Genomic DNA, 26,611 nt, shown 5'->3' on the forward strand with positions numbered 1-26,611 from the left:
CCAATTTCTCACATTAGTGTGCAGTGTGTGGGATTACAGCTTGCATTGTTTTACCAGATATTCTTGAAAATATAATTTGAAAAATCACATCAAGGTACCAGTAGGTACATATAAATCAAGCTTATAATACATAAGTTCTACTGAACTTAGAAGTTGCAGGTGGTAAGGGCTTAGCACCCCCTGACTACAACTCCTAGAGAGGTTTAGTAGGAAACCAAGTAGTGTAGGTAGGTGCACACACCACACCTCACTAGTCATGGCTTTAAAGGCAGGACCTAGTGTGTCTCTTCAAGATGACAGCCCAGTGCTGCAATCTAAATATGACACATTCTCTTTTCAAGAGTTAAGGGGTCTGTGTGTCATAAGAAAATTAAAGCAAGGACAAAGTCCCACCACCCAACACTTGATATAACTATTAGTGTTAGATGACTTGGAAAAAGCATCAGATCATGATAAACTAGGTGATGGGGATGGGGTGCAACCATCAACAGTAGCGGAACCTAGTGGGGTGCCCCACTAGTACTCTGATGATGATGAGGATGCAGGTCAGGTTGATGTCAGTAGACAACCTAGGGAATCGAAGTATACAAAGAGTTGAGGTGGGCCAGAATGGACTTCTCTCCATCCCCCCACGTAGACCTGATCATGGGCCTAGAAGGGAAAGATCACCTTCAGTGGAATCTGACCAAACTGGTTCATCTTTAGGGTCTTCTGCCTCTGCTCATAGGAGGAGAACATCTCCTCAGAGGAGGGAACATGAAGCTAGGGTGAGAGAAGCCAAGCTTAGGATAAAGAGACAAGAAGTAGCCTTAGAAAAAGAGACCCTAGCTCTTGAGGAAAAGAGAAAAAAGATGGGACTAGAGACCCATGGTGGCAGCAATATCCCTAGTGGTAGGGATAGGTCTCATGACCATAGAAACCTAAGCAAGATTGTCCCCCCTATCAGAATGGGGATAACATCCACAAATGGATGACTGCACTGGAGAGGGCCTGCAAAGTACAGAATGTACCCCAGGGGCAGTGGGCAGCAATCTATCTTGTGGCTCTCCTTTGTAGACAAAGGTAGAGACAAGCTACTCACTGTAAGAGTAGAGGATGCTGACAATTACATGGTCTTAAAGCGTGCTCTGATTGATGGGTTTGGCCTAACCACTGAACAGTATAGGGTGAAATCCAGAGACACCCAAAAAGCTCAGACTCATGACTGGGTAGATTTGGTTGATTGTGCTACTAAGGCTCTGGAAGGATGGTTACTGGGCAGCAAAGAGTAAGACTTTACAGGATTGTATAATTTGATTATGAGGGAGCAGATCCTTAATAATTGTCAGAACCAGCTTTTACACCAGTACCTGTTGGACTCTGATCTGACCACTGCCCAAGAATTGGGAAAGAAGGCAGACAAATGGGTCAGAACAAGGGTAAGGCCTAAAAATCAGGGTGGTGACCAGAAGAAAGATTCTACCAAGCCACAAGAGAAAGGTGGGGATAAATCTAAAGATACATTCACACCAGGGCCCCAAAAATCGTCTGAAGGGGGTGGGTCCTTAACTCCTTCCAAGAAACCGTATTGCCATGTGTGTAAGAAACCTGGCTACTGGAAAACTGACAGCAGTTGCCCAAAAGCCAGCAATAAGGAAAATATTCCTCCAAGTAATACTCCAACACCTCCTGTTACTACCAGTAGTAATCCCCCAGGTGGTGGGAGTGTCCCCAAACATTTGGTTGAGTTTTCTTGGAGAACTCAGGTGGACTCTGGCCTAACCAGGTCCCCTACTACAGCAACTCTAGTCTGTGATGGTGGCATGGGGTTTGCTAATTTCACTGTGTGTCCCAATACCTAGGGCAAGTACAGACAAGAGCCCCACATCAATGGTCAGACAGCTGTGGCCTATATGGATATAGGGGCTAGTGTCACCATGGTGACGTTGAGACTAGTGCCCCCAGAACAGCTCGTATCTGGGTTTACATACCAGGTGATCAATATTGATGGAGTAAAGACAGATCATGCCATGTGTCAGGATCTCAGTGGCTAGAACTAAAGGTAGTCAGAATCAACGCCAGCGTAGACATACTAGGCGTCAGTTCAGGAAGAAAGGGTGTACGATCCCCATACTCACATTAAGACACTGCTTAAACAGTATATGGAATTCATTTACCATCAAACATGGTGGTGCGGTACAGACGCTGCCTACAAAGGTTAGCGGTCTAGTGTTTTCCCGTCACGCGACTGCAGATGAAGGCAAGGTGCGTGTTCGTAATTAGAACTGCGCACTTCAACTGTGTTTCTGCAGGACGAAGCACGCCTTCACCTGGACTCTGAAAAGAATCTTCCGAATAACTTGAAACTCGAAAGCAGTTTTTCCCGATAAGAAGTTTTCACTTAAAATTTCGAGTTATCGCATGCACAACGTGGGATGAAACTTCGTCTGACGCGGGGAGAAGAAATTCGAAGAAAAACAGTCAGGCTTGTTTATTTTGGTTTTTCCTTTGAGTAATGAACTGCAGTGAAGGAACTGTAAGGTCAATTCAGTATTTAAGTGCAAACAACTCATAGTTGTCAGACTGTTCTAGCAGCTTGTGAAGGAACTCATGCGTTTGGTCATTTAACGTTTTGATATACGCATTTACACGAACTCAGAAATTCAGTTGAACAATATAAAAGATTCCACAGTTACTACCAGGTAAAGAGCAGGTCTAAAATGTTATGTTAATGTACTGAAAACTCATCAGGGCGATAATAACACTATTGTTCTGTACCCTAGCACCAAGGTGGTTAACTGGGAATCACAACAATCATCAAGAGAGAAGCTAAAGCCAAGATTGATACGGGTAAATGCAGTGACTAGATAATGAGAAAGGTTTAGAATGTGGTTTAGTCCTTGTGTTTAGAATTCATTTGTCTTTATCCAGGTGCAGTTATTAAAGACACCACTATCAACTACAGAGAATATATTACAATTCTCGACCAAGGCTGTCTCTCTTTTTCTCTCCACTTCCCCTTTCCCCCCCCGGTTTAGATGCTACCTTGAATTTGTAGTTCGGGTGACGGCTGAGTCGGAGGGGCATTGGGTACATCGTCGGCTCCGGTGGATGTTTTCGAGGGCACCTGACACCATGTCAGGAATAAATCTTAGCTGGGAGGAGTCACTCGCCCCAAGAGAGTGGCAGTGTCACCAAACTTGCCTGAAGGTTGTTTACTGGGCAATGATCTAGAGATCTCAGCCTGGGCTGAGATACAAAAAGAGGCCCATTCCAGGATGGTAGGCTTCCTGAAAAGGTTAGTATGGCTGTGAGGGCCACAGCCCAAACACAGACAGATTTTAATGTTGTGAAGCGTGAAACTATGGATCACTCAACTCAGACAGAGAGCATTGGGGAGGAAGAAAAGTCTCCCTCCCACCAGACTTTAGGCGAGGGACAGCCTCCTCAGGGAGCTGACCCTACCCCTTGTGAAGGAACTGCCCCAGAGATAGTCAGGCCTAGCCCGACAGAACCCCTGATGACAGTGGACCCTTCCTAGGTGGTACCCAGTCTGGAGAAGGTAACCTGCCCCTCTCCACCCTGCCTCAGTCAGCACATGGCTGCAGAGGTCAGGGAGGTCAGTGGACCCCAAATGGCTCCTGTTAGACCTGGCACCATTGGCTTGGTTCTCCCTTCCATTTTTGCTATTGCCTCATGCATTTTTGCTGGTGTTAGATGCTTTGCGTACTGTGCCACTGCTGTCCAGTGCCACAGTGCAAGTGCTCCCTATTGTAAATTGATGTATGAATCAGTGGTTCCATGTTTGGCTATTTAGTTTACTTGTCAGACCCTTGTTTAGTGGACTGAGTGTGCCCAGGGCATGTAAATCCAAATGCTGCTGGTGGGCCTGCAGCACTGGTTGCGCCACCCACAGAAGCAGCCTTGTAAAATGTGTCTAAGGTCTGCCATTGCAGAGCCTGCATGCAATCTGGTACTGTCATGCTGACTGTGCAAGTGCACCCACTTGACAGTCCCTAAACCTTCCCTTTTCTTCATATCAGTCACACCTATGGTAGGCCCAAGGGCAGGGTACATTGTAAGTATAAGGAAGGACACACCCTGGTTTGTGTGGCATGTCCTAATAGTGGATTACAGCCATTTTCGTTTTCACTATTGCAAGGATACCTGTTCTCCATAGGCCAGAATGGACTGTTAGAATTGTTACATTTTATAATCCTAACAAGCTCAGAGAACATGGTAGAAATTCGAGTTTAGTATGCCTGGACTCAGAATAATAACAGACATCTTTTAGTGAAGTTGGTTTTAATATTCTGTGTTTGCAAATATCACTTTTAGAAAGTAGGTATTTGCTTGCCTAACCTTTCAAACCTGCCTCTGCTAGGATATGTATTCCTATTTCTGGTTTAATGAAGTAACAGGGCTGGGGGATTCCAAGAGACAGGCTGAGTCACCCAGTGGTGAATAGAGAGATCTGCGTCTATATGGGTGGGAGGAGTTGCACCTGAACCTTGAATAGGGCTGTGCCTGCTTTTCACAATGCTGGCTCCACCTCCTGTGGGGCATCTGATGTTTCTGCCCTGCACTGTGAAAGGAAAGTAGAAGTCTGGTAAACAAAGTGCTCAGGAACTGGTTTGGACTAGGTACAGGACCCTCTCCCCTCAGAGAACAAAGGATTTTGGGGTATAAATATTGGGACCCTAATCCCATGAAATTAGATCACTTTTAGACTACAAGAAGAAACCTTTACTGAGGAGAGGAACCTGAAGAAACTGAGGAGAGACCATTCCCAAGCTGAAGTGCTGCTTGGGGGATTGGCCTGCAGTGGCTGCTTTACTGCCAAAGGAAGGAGAAAGGAACTTTGTGTACTTTGCTTTCAACTTGTGAAGGATCTCCAAGGGCTTGGAAAAGAGCTTTCCCCCTGCTGAAGTCTCAGGGACAACAGACTTCAATCCCCGGAGTTCTCTTGGAAGTGCCTGCTGCTGTTTTGGGCCTTCTGAAGAACTGGGTGTCGCAAGGAGGTGGAAGCGCGACTCAATGAGAAGAAGCGTGTCGCAGCCACTGTGCCTGCCATCGCAACTCCGAAGGAGGGTGTCGCCGCTGGAACTGTTGCACTGCACCGCATCGGAGAGAAGCATGCTGCAACGAAGAGAAAGCGTATCGCTGACACTGCTGCTGCCATCGCAACTCCGACGGAGGGTGTTGCCGCTGGAGCTGTCGCACTGCACCGCATCAGGAGAAGAATCTCGCAATGAAGTCGGAGCGTGTCGCCGTCGCTGTGCCTGACGTCGCAACTCCAAAGAAGGGTGTCGCCGCCGGAACTGTCGCACTGCACAGCATCGACCAAGAGCACCTCGCATCCCCCAGCAGTGCGCCGCCGTCGGAGCTGCTGCCGTCACATCTTGGATGTCACCGCTGTAGTTGTCGCATGGAGCGGAAGCTTCACGCATCGTGGGAGAAGAGCGTCACCTTGTGGAAAAGTAAATTTTGCCATGTTCTGTGTCCCTACGTGTCCTCCATCTTATGTTATGTGTGCATGATTAATATGCATATGTATTCCCCATGTTTGATTAAAGACGCAATTACAGTTGTGTCCACCTTTAGTATGCCAGTTCCCAGTTCTCGTGAATACTACGAATATCAGGCCTATGTAAAGTTACGTTGCCACGTTTCTCAGTGTGCACGTTATTTCATTGTAAAGTCCCCGTTTCTAGGCCTCAAAAGGGCCCGGACACCAGATTCAGCTCCTGTCTCCTGAGCCCTCGCTGAGGAGCGATACAGCCCCCACCTGTGTTCCTGACCCTTCACTTACTTCCTGCCTCACAGTGCCCGGTTCAGCCTGGCTCTGCCTCTGAGTCTGCCAAGAGTATGTTATGATTCTAGTTATCAGTCCAGCCCTCCTTCTCTGCATTCCTAAGCTACTGAATCGCATCAATAGTTTCCGTCACAGTCTAGCCTTTACGTCTCCATGTAAGAGAAATACTGCATTTAATGGTCATTTAATATTCTTCATCACGCACTACATGTAGAATAATGCATGCTCCAGTCTTAGAGTCTGTTAGCCTTTCCTCTCCTGACTTTTAGTTTATATCAACATGTTCTCTAAACATCAGATACTAGATAGGGTTTAGGTACATGTCGCCCTGACTCTCCAGACTTCAGTCTCTGCTCCTAGCACAGAGTTCATAGCCCCCAGCTTCTCCCTAGTAACACGTCATTGTCCGTTTGCGCGCACCATTAGGTTAGAGGTCCCGGCTCCTTAGGTAGCCCCCTCCATGTTTCCGCCCCATTTATGACATATTCTGTTACGTTTACATCACATGTCTATGTATACGCCTTCTGTTACACCCATTTTCACCCTTATCTTTCGCGACTGCTATTGACCACACCCACTGCTCCGCCTACTGTATTCACTGAAATGCAACTGTTTTAGTTTATATGCCTGTGTATTGTTATTAAACGTTAGCGCGCTCATCCCAGATCCAGCCCCGGCAGCTGCCGGGCCCTGTCATTCTATTCCTGTGCAGGTTGTCCTGTTCCTGTCCTTTATGCTGTATTAAACCTGCAAACTCCTATTACCTCGAATCTTGACTCTTATTTATTGAGCTATCTGTTATTGCTATGTCCAGTAAAACCTAGATCCGGTATTATTTATTTATATACCACATAATGGCGCCCGAACAGGGACTTGCCCTTTCCCCACGCGCCGGTGAAGCCACGCCGGCCACCTGACCCTCTGCAGCCGTGACGGAACCATACCGTGCACGTGCAGATATTTCTGCTTCAAGTATCCCTCAGGCCCACGGAGGAGACGGAGGTGGCGGTCTAGCATCCAGACGAGGCGGTGGAGGAACGCAGCGAGTCCCGACCAGAGCCCAAGCCGAGAGTCCAAGGTCCGAGGTATCCGGAGGCCCACCCGTAACAGAAGTCCGAAGTTCGTCCGTCCGGCGTCGAAGCAGTCCAGTCCAGTCCGAGGCCTTCCGTTCTTGCTGCCCGGTGAGTACCGTTGCTGGGGTAGTATCTAGACAGGGTCAATCTAATTGACTCTGGTCCGTGGGTTGGTGGTACACAGACCCAAAACGAAGTGTCCACTTCGGTGGATGCGGGTCCTGACGTGTCTCTTTATGAGACCGGTAAGTTTCGTACTGTTTTAGCAGTGCATCTAGTTTCTGTTCTAGTCAGTTCTGTTCTCGAGAAGATTCATGTATTCTGTTTTCCGTATTCCAGGTAGTATTCTGTTCGAACTTATTCATGTATTTTAATGTCGTGGTATGAATGTGGAGTAATTATCGTGTTCATTGTGTATTGTATTGTGTCTAGATTACAGTTCAGTCATGCCCTTATTTTCTAAACTACGTCAGTTGAAAACTAGAAAAGGTCTGTTAGAAGCAGCAGTTCCTGTCCCGCCTAGGGACAGTCCAGGTCATTTTATGTATCAGAAGCATGGCATAAGTGCCATATTATATCTAGATTTATGGGTGGAATACACCAAAGAGTTAGAAGAAAAGTATAGATGGCCCGTATCAGGTACGTGGGATGCCGAGTGCATCATGAGAGTAGAAGAAGCATTATGGAAAAAGAAAGCCAGACAGTCACAGAAAGATGCCATCGAGTTATGGCGCAAAGAATCTCATAAAAGAACCGAAAAAGAAATCAGAAAGTCAGAACTAAGTAGAGAATCCTTGGAACGAGCCCAAGAAAGGGAATTAATCGAGATAGGTGAACAAGTTAAAACCGAACAGTCAGACAGACAGAGGAACGCCCTTATTAAGGGTATGTACCCTCTTCTTGCCGAGGGCTTGCCAAAAGCGACCCCGGAGGCATCTAGTAATTTTCCGCCACCACTAGTTCCGACCAAGCTACGTCACAGACCGACCGCAGCTGATATATTCATCTCGTCCTACTTGAACGACACCGTCCCAGAATATGCGAATCCTGTTCCGCCAGTCCCTGTAAATAATGTAAATCCAGCTCCTCCAGACACCGGGGCACCTCTTGCAGTACCTGCTACGGTACTCCCGGTCCAGCCAACATTACAATTTCCCACTCTGCCAGCACGAAGAATGTCAGTCGACGATTCTAGTTTAGGGGCCGCAGGAGGAGGTCCTCCTGGTACCCCGCCGCCACACCAACGTAGAACGTTGGCCGAGTTACATGAATGTGCGTTACAGCGTACGCCCAAATATAAGTCCGTTGCAGATATCCGACGAGCTCTCACTGAATGCCGCTATGATCCAGTTGCAGGTGATGATAGTACAGTTATATATTCCATCCGTGTAAGACGGGTGACCGGGTATCTGGACACCCTACCTGACATGAAAGAAGATCTAGACAGAATATATTGTTTCATCCGTACAGGGGATGATCCAGAAAGTATTGGCGAAGCCATGTCTCAAAGGAAAGCTGAGATCCAGCTCATGATATTAAAATTTCTGATTAATTGTCTAATAAGAGAACAAGATTACCCGACTAAAGATCCGGCCGAAATGAGAATCCTGACAAGGTGGAGTGATAATATAGCCGAGGGTAAGCACAAGACTATCAGTAATATAGAGAGTATGTACAAGAAAATTCGTAAAGAAATACTAAAGTTACACGAACAACGTAAAGCAGCACAAGTAAGCGAGAAAGAAAATGACTCTTCTACTGAAGAGGTAGACGATGAGAATCTCACCAGAATAGCGTATGTAGGTAGAACTAGACTTTCCGACCGACATTCACGTCTAGATTACAAGAAAACTGTTCCTCATTCAGCACCAGAACAAGGTTCTCTAGAACAAGTATTTCAAGCTACCGATCACATTCTGAAATCACGAATCGGTTACAGTGAATTAAGTACCATGCATGAACAAGAACTAGCCCGATCAGCAGTCCGATGGATTACTGATTCTACCACTTTTCCAGACGAAATAGTGGCACAAATGTTTCTGAAACTGCCCCCAGCCGAGCAACGACTGGTGGGTATGTATATGATCCAGCACCTCATTACTCTGTATGAGGGTCAACATTCTGATCCTGGTCCGTTACACGATGTCCTGAACGAGTTACTCCAGTATAGATGGAAAGGTCTAGGTACCGATTTAATTAGTGTCATTCTAGAACAGCGCCACAAATATAGTATGTTTTTGAACCCGCATTTTGTTCATGTCTCACCCCCAGAAAGTAAACCCTTTTACATAGACAGACAGAATCCGTTACGAGAAGTACACCCAGTTAGGACAGCAGCTGGTGAAATGCAACGAGTGTTTGTTTACACTCCGATCACAAAGATGGAACTCTTAGAGATGAAGAAATTAATTCCCTGTCATGATAAAGATCCAGCAGGGTTCCACCGAGAATTAAAAGACATGCTCCGTATGGGAGAATACACGTATCCAGATATTATTAAAATGTTAAAGGTCCTGTTGCCCGCAGGGGTATACGAGAAACTCAAAGAAAAAGAATGGGAGGTGGGAGAGAAAAAGATCGATTGGGCTGTCCTAGAAGCTGAAGATAAGATACGAGTACCAGGTACCGGTCTTGGAGATAAATGTAAAGAATTACCAGAATTGTTGATACAAGTTTTGCCAAGATTATTAGCCACTAAAAAGGAAGACTGGGATGCAATCTCAGCCTGTAAACAGAAACAAGATGAAGACACTAGTGATTTTTATTCTAGATTTGAGAAATGCTTTAGTATAAACAGTGGCCTCAAGACAAGTAGCGAGTCATACCCTCATCTTTTTGTTACTAAATTAGTAGAGAATTCAAGCCCACAAGTTAAGAACCGAGTTTTGAAAGTCGAAAGTACCTGGCAAGCTAAAACCCCGTCCCAGATGTTACAGATGCTTCAATACCACCAGAATAGAATCAGAGAAGAGCAAGATCACGAGAGAAAACGTATGAAAGACACGAAAATGAAAGTACTAGTTGCACAATCTGTTCCTCAAGACAGTCAGAAGAGGGGTCCGAATCAAGCCAGTCATCCTGCAGCTCCCGTTAAAGGGACATGCAATTATTGTAAACAGCCAGGTCATTTTATAAACGAGTGTGCAGTTCTGAAACACAATATAGCTACTGGTAAGACTAAAGAAAGACCACGTCCGCCTAGACAAGAACAAGTTTCACAGATTTCTCAGCCACAGAATGCACAACAGACAGTTCCAGCACCGCAGCCTATTGCTGCAACACAGCATGTTACACAACAGATGTACCAGTATGCACAGTCCGAGTATCCAGAATATCAGCCGTATTCATGAAACAGCCTAGAGAGGGAGGTAGGCTTGCCTCTCATCGAGATACCTGTAGATCAAGAGGGTCCCTATGTTCATAGTCAAGTATTAGGGAAAGACAGAAAGTTTTTGATTGATACAGGGGCAAGTAGGACCACCATCAGTCACGCCGAAGTTCCAGGGGCTCCGCTCTCAGGCTCTAGAAATGTTTCCCTTGGATTTTCAGGAAAGCCTATTGTAAATGAGATATCAAAGCCAGTTACTCTAGAAGTAGGTCCATTGTCCCGCACTACTGATCTGTTACTTACGAAGTCCTGTCCAGAAAATTTATTAGGCATTAGGACACTGAAAGAGTTAGGTGCAGTTATTTGCTGCTCCCCCGAGGGAATACGATTGTTCCTACGTGACTTCAAGGGTCACTATGTATTACGAGATTTTGATCCGAGATTGTCTAATGTTCCGCAGCATCTATGGGCGCAAGGTCCAACTGATGTTGGCTATATGCAAATCACACCCCATCGTGTGACTCTCAAGCCAGGTGTAGTCTTGCCACGAATTAGACAGTACAGATTGCCACCTGAGGCTGTAGCAGCCTTATCCAAAATTATTGACGAGCTCATGGCTCAAGGAGTAGTTGTAGAAACTGACTCCAATGTATGTAATTCTCCGATCATTCCAGTCATGAAACGTACTGATCCAAATGCACCCCCAGTATATCGATTAGTGATTGACCTTCGAGAACTCAATAAATGTATTATTCCCCAGTACCCAGTTGTCCCAGATATCTCTTCCCTATTGACAGCCATTGATTCTGAAGCCACATTTTTTACAGTCATAGACCTCAAGAACGCATTTTTCAGTGTCCCCATTCATCCAGACAGCCAGTTTCTTTTCGGATTTAGTTTAAATGGAAGGAGCTATATGTTCACACGCGCTCCTCAAGGTTTCACAGAAAGTCCTAGTATTTACAGTCAAGCACTCAAGAGACAACTAGACAACATTCACATGCCAACTGACACTGCCCTGCTCCGGTATGTCGATGATCTACTGATCACAGCCCGTTCTGAACGTGCTTGCGAGCGAGCATCCCTTACAGTTCTGTATTTCCTAGCCGAGATGGGGCACAAGGTGTCCCCTTCGAAGCTTCAATTCTGTGTCCAGCAAGTGATCTATTTAGGCCACTTACTGTCCAAGAGGGGTAGGCAGTTGACACCTGACCGTATCCAGTTAATAGCGAGTCTTCCTCAGCCCAAGACCCAGAAGGGGGTACGTGCTTTTATCGGCCTTACTTCTTATTGCAGACAATGGATTCCTCAGTATGCATTTCTAGCTAAACCACTGATACAGTTAACGACACAGGAGGCAGCCGTATCGACTGTCCTCCCTTGGACATCTGAACATACACTTAGTTTCAATGAGTTAAAGAAAGCCTTATGCCAAGCTCCAGTTCTAGCTACACCGAACTACAGTAAGCCTTTTACACTCTTCGTCACTGAACGTGAAGGTACAGCATTATCTGTTCTCACACAAGATCAAGCAGGACAATACAAGCCCTGTGCTTATTTTTCGAGCACACTAGATCCAGTAGCCCAGGCTCTGCCTGCGTGCCTCAAGTCAGTTGCAGCCACAGCACTAGCTATCAGACAAAGTGATTCCATAGTATTAGGACACTCCTTGACAGTACAAGTTCCACACTCCGTGGAAGTTCTTTTAAACCGAACACAGACTCAGCACTTGACAATTGCACGTTTAACAGGTTATGAACTGACACTGTTCCAGCCACACATAGAAATCAGACGCTGCAACGTTTTAAATCCTGCTACACTGTTACCGTCAGTTATTTCAAATCCTGCCACACATGACTGTGTGGAAGTAGTTAATACTATGACAAAGCCAAGACAAGATCTGACAGATATTCCATTACCAGATCCCGACCTGACACTTTATGTGGATGGTTCATGTATGAGAACAAGTACAGGAGAACTAGTAGCCGCGTATGCAGTGACTACTGACACTGAAGTTATAGAGACACACCGTATTGACACCCTGTCCGCCCAAGCAGCAGAGCTAGTTGCTCTGACACAAGCCTGCATACACGCTAAGAACCTGAAAGTTAATGTTTACACAGATTCACGTTACGCATTTGGAGTCGTACACGACTTTGGAGTGCTCTGGCAGGAGAGAGGTTTCATGACTTCTCATGGAACCAAGATTCAGCATGGTCTCCTTATTCAAGCTCTGTTAGATGCCATACACTTACCGACATCCATTGCTATCATGAAGTGCAAGGCACATACGAAAGTTACTGACACTATTTCTCAAGGTAATGATCTAGCAGATCGCACAGCCAAGCTTACAGCACAGACACCAGACATTCCAGTTAATAAGACACCGACACACACTCCAGATCTGACTACCTGTATGACAGTTAAGGACCCTACTCAAGATGTCATAGATATCCAGTTACATGCTACTCCCGATGAAATCAAGAAATGGTCCGAACAAGGAGGGGTCCAGACAGATCAGGGATGGGTGACGAAGGGAAAAGCCACATGGTTTCTCCCCGACTCTATGGTTCAAGTCATTATCAATACCGCACATAGTCCAGCACATTTAGGAGAAAAAGCTATGTTAGATAGTATTCAGAACATTTGGTCCAACAAGCATTTACGAGCTGCAGCCAAGCAGAAAGTCCGTACCTGTATGATATGTTGCCAGTTTAATCCAGGTAAAAGTGTCCCGGTGGAACAAGGTGGATTCCAGCCCCCTGACCACCCTTTTGAAGTCCTCCAGATGGATTACATTCAGATGGAGCGATGTCGAGGTTTCAAGTATGTCCTCGTAGTTGTATGCGCTTTGTCCAGGTGGACAGAAGCATATCCAGTCCCAGATTACACAGCCGCGACCACCGCCAAGCAGTTGGTTCGTGAATTCTTCCCCCGTTATGGACTCCCAAGGGTCGTATATTCTGACAACGGCCAGCCATTCTCATCCGAGCTCATGAAACATATTTCCCTTTTGTTAGGGTACCAGTGGAAGTTCCATTGTGTACGCCATCCTGAAGCAGCCGGTCTCGTAGAGAGACATAATCAGACCCTGAAAATCCGCATTGCAAAAGTATGTAAAGAGAAAGGTGTGGACTGGCTAGTAGCTCTGCCAGTTGCTCTGTTTTATATGCGCATGGTCGCACATTCCAGATCAGGTCTGTCCCCGTACGAGGTCGTATTCGGCCGCCCCCCTAATATATGGGGTACACCTAGACCCCGAAGTATTACCGATGTTTCAAGTAATATGCTGACAGATTACCTAGCTTCCTTGATGTCTGCCCTACACTCTTGTCGTTCACAGGTTGCCGCCGCATTTCCAGACAATACCGAGGTGGCACCGCATGAAATCGTTCCCGGATGCATGGTTCTTGTCAGGAACTTTGATCGTTCAAGTCCGCTGGAGCCTCGCTGGAAGGAACCCCGACAGGTCCTCCTGGCCACCCGTACTGCCGTCAAGTTGGAAGGCAGGAAGGGCTGGGTCCACCTGTCGCATATAAAGAAGTTTTATGGACTGAAACCTGTTTCAAAGAACATTTCCGAGGATTCTAAAAATTGCCAAAGTACTATTCTTAAGGACTCTCCCGCAAAAGACATTGACACGAACCCTTCCCTGTTAGAGAAAACTCCGCAGCAGGAGTATAAGCAAAAATTAAGGTCTAGTAAAATAAGTCAGCCAGTTTGATTGTCTAAGTCCTCCCCTAGGTGAAACGGTTAGACCGGTTTCTGACATGTATATAATAGACCCCCACAGAGAGAGAGTTAGTGAGAACTCTAAAAATTGCACTATTATTTTATGTTTTCTGCTATATTTCAGCATTATGATTTCCTGCACAAGTTATGCTTTTTATTTGTGTTTTTCAGTTTCTCATGTAAATAAGTCTGCTAATGTTACAGTAGAGCACACGTTTAGTGATCTACCTCCTCATGAACTCTCTTATCGTCTTGCTATGCGTAATAATTCCTTTATCCGCATGTTATATTATTCACACCAGACCAGCAATGCCACTAATTGTTGGGTGTGTGGTCGACTCCCCCCTTTCCAGACACCGAAGGGAGTTCTGCCACTCTTTCCTTATCCATTTTCACATAATGGTTCGTGTGGAGCATGGTCCACGTTAACGTCATCCTCAACAGATATGTCTTTTCTGAACAGTACATGTTTTCCAGACAAGCAAGGTCTTCCCCACAGAACAGGGTTAGATCTAGAAAATGAAGTTTATAATCTGGGTAATTATTCTTCGAATTTTATGGTCCTGAATGTTCAGTCTGATTCTACTCCAGACTTACCTGCTATTTCAGTATTACCAGTCAAAGGTGAATTATGTGTCCGAAATAATGGTTCCGTACATGTAGGCCATAGTGATTGTACTACTATTGTCGAGTATAGTGACAGTGGGAAATCTATTTTCAAAGCTTCACGTCATTCTTATTTTGTTTGTGGTCAGACCGCATATGTTCGTCTGCCCCTCGATTGGGAGGGTACCTGTTACATTGCCTTCCTACTGCCAGCTGTTTTCCTAGCCCCATCTGATTATCATAGAAACACACATCTAGTACACATTAGACATAAAAGGGAGATCGAGTCCCCAATTGTCGATTATACTGAAACTGCTCTAGAACAGTAGACAGATTTCAATAAAGGTTTCTTCTTCTTTATAGGACCTGTCCAGAATAGTAAGTTAATCCGTAGGTTAACAAGAACCCTTGAAGCAGTAGTGAATGAGACTGCCTCTGCCCTAGGTAACTTAACCGAAGAGCAATCTGCTATGAGATTTGTCGTGCTCCAGAATCGTCTCGTTCTTGACGTCATACTGGCCGATAGAGGAGGAGCATGTAGAGTCATCGGATCTAGTTGCTGCATTTTCATTCCTAATAACGCGCCGTCTGTTTATTCAGCTATAACCAGACTCCATAAAATTGCCCATATGTTACACCAAGATCCAGGCACCTGGACATGGTCCGGTTGGTTCTGGAATATAATTTCCGCCTGGGGATGGAAAGTATTATCATTTCTAGGTATTGCAGTAGCGATCATATTCAGTTGCTGCCTCTGTTTACAATGTGGCCCTGCGATTTGCGGCATTTGTGCTACATCTTGTATTCCTAGTCCCAAGTCCCGTTCTAAATCTAGTTCCAGGAAAATTCGAGACGAGCAAATGATACTGTATGAAATGATAGATGGTATCATGAATATTGATGTTTCCTGATGGAAACGTAGTGACAAGGAGGGAATGTGGAAAAGTAAATTTTGCCATGTTCTGTGTCCCTACGTGTCCTCCATCTTATGTTATGTGTGCATGATTAATATGCATATGTATTCCCCATGTTTGATTAAAGACGCAATTACAGTTGTGTCCACCTTTAGTATGCCAGTTCCCAGTTCTCGTGAATACTACGAATATCAGGCCTATGTAAAGTTACGTTGCCACGTTTCTCAGTGTGCACGTTATTTCATTGTAAAGTCCCCGTTTCTAGGCCTCAAAAGGGCCCGGACACCAGATTCAGCTCCTGTCTCCTGAGCCCTCGCTGAGGAGCGATACAGCCCCCACCTGTGTTCCTGACCCTTCACTTACTTCCTGCCTCACAGTGCCCGGTTCAGCCTGGCTCTGCCTCTGAGTCTGCCAAGAGTATGTTATGATTCTAGTTATCAGTCCAGCCCTCCTTCTCTGCATTCCTAAGCTACTGAATCGCATCAATAGTTTCCGTCACAGTCTAGCCTTTACGTCTCCATGTAAGAGAAATACTGCATTTAATGGTCATTTAATATTCTTCATCACGCACTACATGTAGAATAATGCATGCTCCAGTCTTAGAGTCTGTTAGCCTTTCCTCTCCTGACTTTTAGTTTATATCAACATGTTCTCTAAACATCAGATACTAGATAGGGTTTAGGTACATGTCGCCCTGACTCTCCAGACTTCAGTCTCTGCTCCTAGCACAGAGTTCATAGCCCCCAGCTTCTCCCTAGTAACACGTCATTGTCAGTTTGCGCGCACCATTAGGTTAGAGGTCCCGGCTCCTTAGGTAGCCCCCTCCATGTTTCCGCCCCATTTATGACATATTCTGTTACGTTTACATCACATGTCTATGTATACGCCTTCTGTTACACCCATTTTCACCCTTATCTTTCGCGACTGCTATTGACCACACCCACTGCTCCGCCTACTGTATTCACTGAAATGCAACTGTTTTAGTATATATGCCTGTGTATTGTTATTAAACGTTAGCGCGCTCATCCCAGATCCAGCCCCGGCAGCTGCCGGGCCCTGTCATTCTATTCCTGTGCAGGTTGTCCTGTTCCTGTCCTTTATGCTGTATTAAACCTGCAAACTCCTATTACCTCGAATCTTGACTCTTATTTATTGAGCTATCTGTTATTGCTATGTCCAGTAAAACCTAGATCCGGTATTATTTATTTATATACCACAACCTCTAGAGCTGTTGCTGTCGCATCGTAAGGATGTCGCCGCTGTGAACCACGCATCGAACCAAGAACTTCTCGCATCGCAGAGAATCGTGCCACATCTGGAAGATCTTCACATCTTTGGTTCTTTGTATCTGAACTTTGCCGCATTCCCATCGCTGCTACCTTGCTTGTTGTGGAAGCCCAACGCAACCTAAGGTACATTGACACAATGTGTTGCATCTTAAGAACTGAACTAAACTAAGCTTAATCTACTATCTTAAAGTAATTGTAGTGTGTATTTTTGTTGTTTATGGTCTTGTGGTAACTATATAAAGTATACTTATTTTTGATATAAAACCTGTGTGGTGTTCATTTGTAGTGTTGTCACTGGGTTACTGTATGTGGTCACAAATGCTTAACTTACAACGCCTCTGAAGTAAAGCCCTTCTGCTCGTGCCAAGCTATCAAGGGGGTGAACAGGGGTTATTTTAGGAGTGTAATCCCCTTATCCTGACTAGAGGAGAGGGTCCATATTTGTCAAAAGTACCTACCTGTGCCTTCTAGAGACCCCCAAATCTAACATTGCTGGTCAGCGGAAGGGATTCTGGATTTGCATTTGTGACTCATGTACAGTGACTGGTGAACACTACTTAGTGAGTGCAGACCATAACAATACCACATACTTTTTGGTAGATTCCTTTTGGTATTGTCTATTTTTGAAAGATGCCTAATTCAGTGGAGAGAGCAGAATCCATAGTCTCTATTAATTGTGAATGGGAAGAAGAGAGGCTGGAAGGCTAGACAGTAAAGCAGCTGAAGTACTTTTGCAAGAAATTCAATATTTCCACTGCTGGATTTAAAATGAAAGAAGAATTCTACAGGGCGCTGAGGGCCTGGGTAGAAGCAAGGAAAACTCCTTAGATTGATGAGGATGATATTGCAGAAGTACAATAGGAAGGGCCATTGGGCTCAGGAGGAAGGAAGGTACCTTCCCCTGCATGTAGCATTGGTTCTGGCAAAAGACTGTCTCTAGAGGAGTTGGAGGACAGAGAGAGAAATAGAAGGCATGAAATGGAGCTGACAAAACTGAAGTTAAGTGGGCACTTAGAATTTGAAATGCAAACCAGGAGGTTAGCCCTGGAAGAAAAGAAAATGCAGTTTGACCATGAGAAGGTTTTGAGGGAGAAGGATTTAAAAGCTAAAAGTTTGGAAAGTATTCCCTCTGGTGGCAGTGTACCATCAGTACATACAGAAAGTAGAGTGTATATTCCCAAGGATGTGGTGAAAGAGTTTTACAAAAATTATGATAGTGGTCAATGGTTCAGAGCCTATGAGGTAGCCATGTCTTCCCACTGGGTCCCTGAGAGAGATTGGGGAGCGGGGTTGTGGGGAAGGTTCCTTAGTGAGGGACGGGACACACTGTCAGACTGAAGTCCACAATTCATACAGCCACATGAAAGATGCATTGATGTCTAGATATGGTTTGACACCTGAGCTCTAAAGGATGAGGTTCAGGAAATGCAAAAAGTTAGAAAACAGTACCTGGCTTGAATATGTCACTTTCCTTTGCAGAGTATTAGATGGTTGAGTAAAGGACAGCAAGGTTAATGATTTTCAAGGTCTCTTTGATTTGATGGCATGGGAGCACTTGTCTGATAATTGTTTTCCAGAGCTGCACCAGCATCTGATAGACAGCAAGCTGACTAACCTATGAAGCTTGCTGAGGAGGCGGACCACTGGGTGAACACCAGGGTCCACAAGGGTCACATAGGAGAGTCAGCCAAAGGTGGGCAGGGTCCCCAGCAGAAGAGTGGGGGGGACAAGGGTAAGCAAAGTAGTTCCCAAGGGAAAGGTTCCCAGCCTCCCCCTGAGAGAAAGAAAGGGGCCCGACAAGTAGTCCTGTTCCCCAGGGGCCCCTGAAATGTTACAAGTGTGGTGACCTGGGTCATAAGGCGAATGATACCAGGTGCCACTTGTTTGGAAAACAAGCACCCACTGGTCATCTGCCCCGGCAGATGGCTAGTGTAGCCCTGGGGGAGGAGATTGAAGTCCAAGGTGGGTGGGGTCCCGCACAGATGACCCTTGTCTCTTTAGGAGACTGTGAGATGGTCTCAGAAGCTCAGCTGCCCCAGAACACTAAGAAATATGGGCAGTGGGTGACCTTCAATGGCCAAAAGATGGAGGCTCTTAGAGACACAGGAGCCAGTGCAACAGCTGTCAGGTGTCACCTGGTGTCTCAGGAGCAGATTGTCCCTCATGCATTTTACCGAGTTGTTAACGCCGACAACTCAGAGAGTCATTGTCCAATGGCTCAGGTTCCCTTTGAGTGGGGGGGTCTCTGGTACTCTTCAGGTAGCTGTGAGGCCTGCCATGCCTGTTGACTGTTCGTTGGGGAATGATTTGGAGAGCTCCCCTTGGGAAAAGGTGGAGAAAACAACTCACTTGAAGATGGTTGGACTGCCTGACTGGGCGTGCGGGACCACCCGGTCAATGTCAGCCAGTAGGGGTTCTCAAGAGGACCTGGAGCCTGAGAGGGAGGCCCAGGAACCTGCCTTAGAGAGAAGTGGCGGGGGCACGGGAAACCGGCCCCTGAAGTTTCCATGGCCCAGGAGGAGGTAGACCCTGAGGGGGATACCCTGGAGCCTACCTGGGAGCAAGTAGCTGAACTGGGGGACCTGCCTGAGCTCACCAATTGGCAGCAAGAAGGAGGCCCCTCCAGGGAAGAATTTTGAAAGGAGCAGAAAGAGTGCCCTTCTCTTGAGGGCTTGCGGCAACAGGCTGTAAGCCAGGCAGCAGGTGATCAGTCAGGATCACATTGGATTTACTGGGAGAATGGTCTCCTGTATAGTGAGCCTAAGGTTGCTGAACCTAGGTCAGCCTGTGTGCTGGTAGTACCCCAGAAGTTCAGAGCCTTCCTACTGGGGCTGGCTCATGATGTGCCTTTAGCCGGACATTTAGGGCAGGACAAGACCTTTGAGAGACTTATCACCCACTTTCATTGGCCCCAAATGTGCAGTCAATCAATCAGCTAAATTTATATAGCGCGCTACTCACCCGGAGGGTCTCAAGGCGCTGGGGGGGAGGGGTCCGCTACTGCTCGAAAAGCCAGGTCTTGAGTTGCTTCCTGAAGGAGAGGTGATCCTTGGTCAGCCGTAGGTGGATGGGGAGGGAGTTCCATGTCTTGGCCGCCAGGAAGGAGAAGGATCTTCCTCCGGCAGTGGCTCTGCGAATACGTGGTACGGTGGTGAGGGCGAGGCTGGACAATCGCAGCTGGTGGGTGGGCGTGTAGAAGGTGAGGCGGTTGTTGAGGTACTTGGGGCCCAGGTCGTGGAGAGCTTTGTGTGCGTGGATGAGGAGTCTGAACGTGATCCTCTTGCTGACGGGGAGCCAGTGCAGGTCTCTCAGGTGGTCGGAGATGTGGTTGTGGCGGGGGATGTCCAGGATGAGTCGTGCGGAGGCGTTCGGTATGCACTGGAGTCTTTTCTGCAGTTTGGCAGTGGTTCCCGCATAGAGGGTGTTCCCATAGTCCAGTTGGCTGGTGACGAGTGCCTGGGTGACCGTCTTCCTGGTTTCGGTGGGGATCCATCGGAAGATCTTACGGAGCATGCGCAGGGTGTTGAAGCAGGATGACGAGGCGGCGTTGACTTGTCTGGTCATCGAGAGGGAGGAGTCCAGGATGAAGCCCAGATTACGTGCGTGGTCCGTTGGCTTGGGGGTGGAGCCCAGGGCGGGGGGCCACAAGGAGTCGTACCAGGCAGAGGGGGATGACCCCAGGATGAGGACTTCCGTCTTGTCTGAGTTTAGTTTCAGGCGGCTGGTCTTCATCCACTCTGCGACGTCTTTCATTCCTTCCTGGAGGTTGGCTTTGGCGGTGGCGGGGTCGTTGGTGAGGGTGTCGTCGGTGTAGGAGATGATGTTCAGGTTGTGTTGGCGTGCGATGGCTGCGAGGGGGCTCATGTAGATGTTGAAGAGGGTCGGTCTGAGAGAGGATCCTTGTGGTACGCCGCAGATGACTTCGGTGGCCGCGGATTTGAACGGGGGGAGGCGGACTCTCTCGGTTCTTCCGGCGAGGAATGAGATGATCCACTCCAGTTCCTTCTCTTGGATTCTGATGTTGCTGAGGCGTTGTATTAGGGTGCAGTGGCAGACAGCGTTGAACGCCGCAGAGAGGTCCAGGAGGATGAGGGCAGCTGTTTCCCCGTTGTCGAGCAGGGATCTGATGTCGTCGGTGGCTGCAATGAGGGCGGTCTCGGTGCTGTGGTTCGCTCGGAAACTGGACTGTGAGGGGTCGAGGGATCCGTTCATCTCGAGGAAGGCGGCGAGCTGTTGACGGTCTTCTGGGTGACTTTGGCCTGAAAAGGGAGGAGCGAGATTGGGCGAAAGTTCTTGAGGTCGGTGGGGTCCGCTGTCGGTTTCTTCAGGAGGGCGCTGAGCTCGGCATGCTTCCAGCTCTCCGAGAAGGTGGCGGTGGCGAAGGAGATGTTGATGATGTCTCGGAGTTGGGGTGCGATGATGGAGTCGGCCTTGTTGAAGACGTGGTGGGGACAGGGGTCGGTTGGCGATACGGAGTGGATGGTGTTCATCGTGCGGGTGGTGTCTTCGGTGCTGACCGGGGTCCAGTTGCCGAAGGTGATGATGGGGGCCGTTGGTTCGGTGGTAGGGTGCGTGGGCAGTGCGCCGAAGCTGTTGTGTATGTCGGCGATCTTGCGGTGGAAGAAGGAGGCGAGTGAGTCGCAGAGGTCTTGCGAGGGAGTGATGTCGTTGATTCCGGCGCTGGGGTTGGATAGCTCTTTGACCATGCTGAAGAATTCCTTGCTGTTGTGGGTGTTGTTGTCCAGTCGTTCTTTGAATGTTGTCCTTTTGGTGGTGCGGATCAGCTGGTGGTGTGTGTGGGTGGCGTTCTTGAGGGCAGTCATGTTTTCTGTAGTCTGGTCATGGCGCCAGGCTTTTTCGAGGGCGCTGCAGTTTTTCTTAAATGTTTTGAGTTCGTCGGTGTACCATGAGGCTTTCTTGCTGCCGGGTCTGCTGGGAGTGTTCTTTAGTGGTGCGAGGTCGTCAGCGCAGTTGGTGAGCCACTGTGTGAAGATGCGGGCTGCTTCGTCGGGGTCCGTTGTGCTAGTTGGAGGGTTCTGGCTGAGGGAGGTGGTGAGCTGGTCGGCGGTGATCTTGCTCCAGCTCCTGCGGGGAACCTGTTGCGGGTGGTGGTGGGTCGTGGTTCTCCTGAAGCTGAAGTGGACGCAGCTGTGGTCAGTCCAATGGAGTCCGGTGGAGTGGCTGAAGGAGATGTGCTTGCTGGAGGAGAAGACGGGGTCAAGCGTGAGGCCGGCGTAGTGGGTGGGGGTGTTCAACAGTTGCTTGAGTCCGAGGTTGGCGAGGTTGTCCATCAGGGTGGTGGAGTTGTTGTCCTTGTTGTTCTCCAGGTGGAAGTTGAGGTCCGCCAAGGAGGATGTAGTCAGAGGAGGTGAGGGCGTGCGGGCGGATGAAGTCTGCAATGGCTTCGCTGAATTGTGTGCGTGGTCCCGGGGGTCTGTAGATGAGGGTGCCTCTGAGGGTGGTCTTGGGGTCGGTGTGTATCTGGAAGTGGAGGTGTTCGGCGGCGGTGAAGGTGTCGTCGGAGTTGGTCGTGATGCGGATGGTGTTCCTGTGGACGATGGCGATGCCTCCTCCGGTCTGGTTGACGCGTTCCCTCTGGGTGATCTTGTATCCGTCCGGGATGGCTATAGCGATGTCTGGCGCTAAGGAGGCATTCATCCAGGTTTCCGTGAGGAAGGCGACATCTGGTGATATTGTGTCGAGCAGGTTCCAGAGTTCGACGGTGTGTCTGTGGACGGAGCGGGTGTTGAGCAGGATGCACTATAGGTGGTTGTTGCTGGTGCCTGGCCTTTCAGGTGCGGTGGAGGTCCGGAGGCAGGTGAAATTGCAGGCTTGGCAGGTGAAGGGTCTGTGGGTGGGTTTCGGGGTTGCTCTGTAGCAGGCGGGGTTCCGTCCGGCGTTGAGTGCGCTGAGGGTGGCGGCGTCGTAGGTCTGTTGTGTGGTCTGGCATCGTCGGGGGCCAGGGGTCCTGGCGCTGGGCGCGGTCCAGGCGCGGACGGGCGCAGACAGGCTTGCCTTTGGCACGCCTTCGGCGCACAATCGGCGTACCCGCTGCGCGTGGCCGCTGCGCGTACTGGGGCAGCTGGGAGGCGGGAGCGGGGTGGGGCAGGGAAGGGGAGGATACAGAAAGGAAGAAGGGGGGTGGGGCCGCAGGGGAGCAGCGGCAGGGAGCGGGGATGGGACAGAGGCGGGAAAGTGATCCCGAGGGGCAGGAGCGATGGGACACAGAATCAGGGGCAACAATAACAGTACAACCAAGCACAGGGAGCAAAAAAGCAACGAGCGAACGGACACAGAATATGGGGCAATAATAACAGAACAACCAAGCACAGGGAGCAAAAAAGCAATGAGCGAACGGACACAGAATCGGGGCAACAATAACAGTACAACCAAGCACAGGGAGCAAAAGTACAGAAGCAACCTTGCCACGGGGGCAGCGGCGGGGTGGAGACAGGCAGGGGTACCGGGCGTACTCGGGGGGAGCCGCGCGGCATGTGGAGCGACCGGCGCCGACCAAGGTCAGGACAGGTCAGCGCAAGAGTTCAGACACTCATTGCAGGACCTGTCAGACTTGCCAGGCAAGTGTAAAGAGTGGGAGGAAGCACAAGGCTCTTCTCCAGCCGTTCCCTGTGGTCAGTACCCCCGTTGATCGGGTGGGATTGATATTGAGGGGCCACTGGACCCCAATACAGCCATGGGCAACAGGTTCATCCTGGTCTTGGTGGACCATGCCACTCGGTACCCGGAAGCCATACCTCTGAGGACAGTGACGGCCCCCGTGGTAGGACGAGCACTGATGGGAATTTTCTCAAGAGTAGGATTCCCTCGCGAGGTAGTGTCTGACAGGGGAACCAACTTAATTTCTAAGTATATGAAGTCCCTGTGGCAGGAGTGTGGTGTAACTTACAAGTTCACCACTCCATACCACCCCCAAGGAAATGGGTAGGTTGAAAGGTTCAACCTGACCCAAAAAATGATAATGGGTCTTGAGGAACTCATGAGGCGTAAGTGGGACATCCTCTTAACATACCTGCTCTTTGCATACCGGGAGGTGCCACAGAAATCTCTAGGGTTAAGTCCCTTTAAGCTTCTCTATGGACACCTGGTCAGAGGACCTATGAGTCTGGTTAATGAAGGCTGGGAGCAATCTCCCAGGAAACCTCCCCAGGATGTATATATAGATGTATATAGCTACATGCTGGCCTTCAGGAACCAGACCAGGTGCTTCAGTCAACTCGCTCAGGCAAATCTGGAGGCCGGCCAGGAGGAGATGAAGCGCTGGTATGACCAGAATGCCACTCTGATAGAACTTCAACCTGGACAGAAGGTGTGGGTCATGGACCCGGTAGAGCCGTGTGCGCTCCAAGATAAGTGGACCAGACCTTTTGAGGTTGTGGAGCGCAAGAGTCCAGTTACCTACTTGGTGGACTTCCTGTCTCCCAAGGACCCCTTGAGGGTCCTGCATGTCAACCACCTAAAGCCCCACTTAGAGAGGTCTGAAGTGGGCATGCTCTTGACAACATATTCTGGGGTGGAGGAGGAGACCGAGCCTCTTCCTGCCACAGAGCAAGATGGGTCAGTGAATGGTGTTAACTTCTCTTCCACACTGACCCCTGAGCAACAGAATGACTGCTGCCAGTTGCTGGGACAGTTTTCTGATCTGTTCTCCCTGGTTCCTGGTGTCACAGATTGGTGCGTCCATGATGTGGACATAGGCAACAGCGTACCTGTGAAGCACAAGTCTTACAGGGTAACTGACAGGGTGAGGGCTTGCATCAAGGAGGAAGTCTCAAAGATGCTTGCGCTAGGTGTGATTGAGTCCTCCAGCAGTCCTTGGGCCAGCCTAGTGGTCTTGGTCCCAAAGGCTGCAGCGCCGGGTACCACACCCAAACTCCGGTTCTGTGTGGACTACAGGGGACTCAATTCAGTCACAAAGACTGACGCGCACCCCATCCCCAGAGTTGATGAGCTCATTGATCTACTAGGGGCTGCACGGTACCTCAGCACGTTTGACTTGACGTCTAGGTACTGGCAGATCGCCCTGACTGATGGAGCAAAGGAGAGGTCAGCATTCTCCACACCATATGGGCATTTCCAGTTAGGTGTTATGCCCTTTGGGATGAAGAATGCCCCTGCCACCTTTCATAGGTTGGTCAACCAGGTGTTGGTTGGACTGGAGGAATTCAGTGCCGCCTACCTGGATGACATTGCAGTGTTCAGTGCCAGTTGGGAGGAACATCTGCGCCACCTTTGGGAAGTTTTGTTGGCACTGCGGAAGGCAGGCCTCACGATCAATGCGAGTAAGTGCCAGATCGGGCAGGGTTCTGTGGTGTAATGGGACACCAAGTTGGGAGCAGCCAGGTGGTGCCCCTAAAACCCAAGATTGAAGCCATCCTGGCTTGGGAGCCATCCAAAACCCAGACAGAGGTGAGAGCCTTTTTAGGACTCACAGGGTATTACAGGAGGTTTGTCAAGGGGTATGGCAACTTTGTTGCACCCTTGACAGAGCTGACGTCCGGGAAGCAGCCAAAGAAAGTGATATGGACTGACACCTGTCAGAAAGCTTTTGAGGCCCTGAAAGCTGCCATGTGCACGGCGCCCGTGCTCCTGGCAACCAACTTCTCAAGAGAGTTCATCGTTCAAACAGACGTTTCAGAGCATGGTGTGGGGGCTGTTTTGTCACAGATGAATGAGGAGGGCCTAGATCAACCTGAAACCCTTATCAGTAGAAGGTTACTTCCATGGGAACAGAGGTGGAGTGCTATTGAGCGTGAGGCATTTGCTGTGGTATGGGCTCTGAAGAAGCTGAGATCATACCTATTTTGGACTCACTTCCGGGTTCAGACAGACCACATTCCCCTCAGATGGTTGATGCAGATGAGGGGTGAGAATACAAAGCTGTTGAGGTGATCCATTTCCCTACAGGGTATGGTCTTTACGGTGGAACACCGCCCTGGTACAGAACACGCCAATGCTGATGGTCTGTCCAGATTTTTCCGCCTTAGTGAAGAGAACTCCCAGGAGTTTATTGTATTTCTATCTAGGACCCTAATTCGATATTCCTAATTTATGCCCTTATGTGGTTATAATAAATAATATCCTAATAAAGGCGTAAGAATCATATCCATATTTAATCGTAGCCCATGCAGTCCACATTAAGCAAGGCTACTTCCCCGGACTCCTAGAAAGTACAACGAGTTCTCTAAACAAACCAAACCTCCAGCAACCTGGGAAATCCCCATGGCTTTTGTTTTGATTCGTCCTAGAACTCCTGTGAGCACTGTAAGAAAGGCCAGTTCTTAGTGACATCTTTATTGACGTCTTATGTCCAACCTTACGTCAAACCCGGCACCTTTCAGGTTGTTGGGATTGAATTTTTGATAACCTACATTATTGGCCTAATATATCTAAGTATAGTCCCATAATTATATAATCATGTATTTAGAGTGTGCTATGGTCACTCAACGACCAAAGATTCCCTTTTTGCTTGTTTATTCCTATTGGTATAACCAAAGCCATTTTGTTTCGTTTCTCTATGTACTAACACTGTTTCCCAGAAATCACGTGATTGTGCTTTCTGCTCGAAACCATGGCGTCAGCCAAACCGTCCCCGATAGTTGTTAGCTGGTAGCTTAAGGGAAACTCAAGGTCGCACCTGCCTTTCTTGTGGGATGCGCACATTCTAGCAGAGCCCGTTCCTGTCCTCCCGGGCTCCAGATAGACAGGGAGGCACCCTACTGACCTGCCCCCGGAATAGCTTAGGCCTAGGTTGCTAGCGATCAATTGTGCCTTATATGGGTATTCCTCTTGGCTTACTGACAAACTGTATTCTTCCTTGTAGGGTGTCATCTTGAACGCATGAAACGTATATATGC

At 48.3% G+C, this 26,611-nt stretch overlaps 1 protein-coding gene across 1 annotated transcript in view; it reads right to left on the minus strand.

The window, feature by feature from the left end:
- Nucleotides 1–651: 651 nt before the first annotated feature.
- The window catches only part of LOC144774156 (uncharacterized), a 69,964-nt gene continuing 44,004 nt past the window's right edge, over nucleotides 652–26,611 (minus strand). Inside the window, exon 3 of the mRNA XM_078659172.1 lies at nucleotides 652–762. Coding sequence (XP_078515298.1) covers nucleotides 652–762 — 111 coding nt within the window. The remainder of the gene's footprint in view (nucleotides 763–26,611) is intronic.

Source organism: Lissotriton helveticus, chromosome 8 (assembly GCF_964261635.1).
Source record: "Lissotriton helveticus chromosome 8, aLisHel1.1, whole genome shotgun sequence".
Lineage (NCBI taxonomy): Eukaryota > Metazoa > Chordata > Amphibia > Caudata > Salamandridae > Lissotriton > Lissotriton helveticus.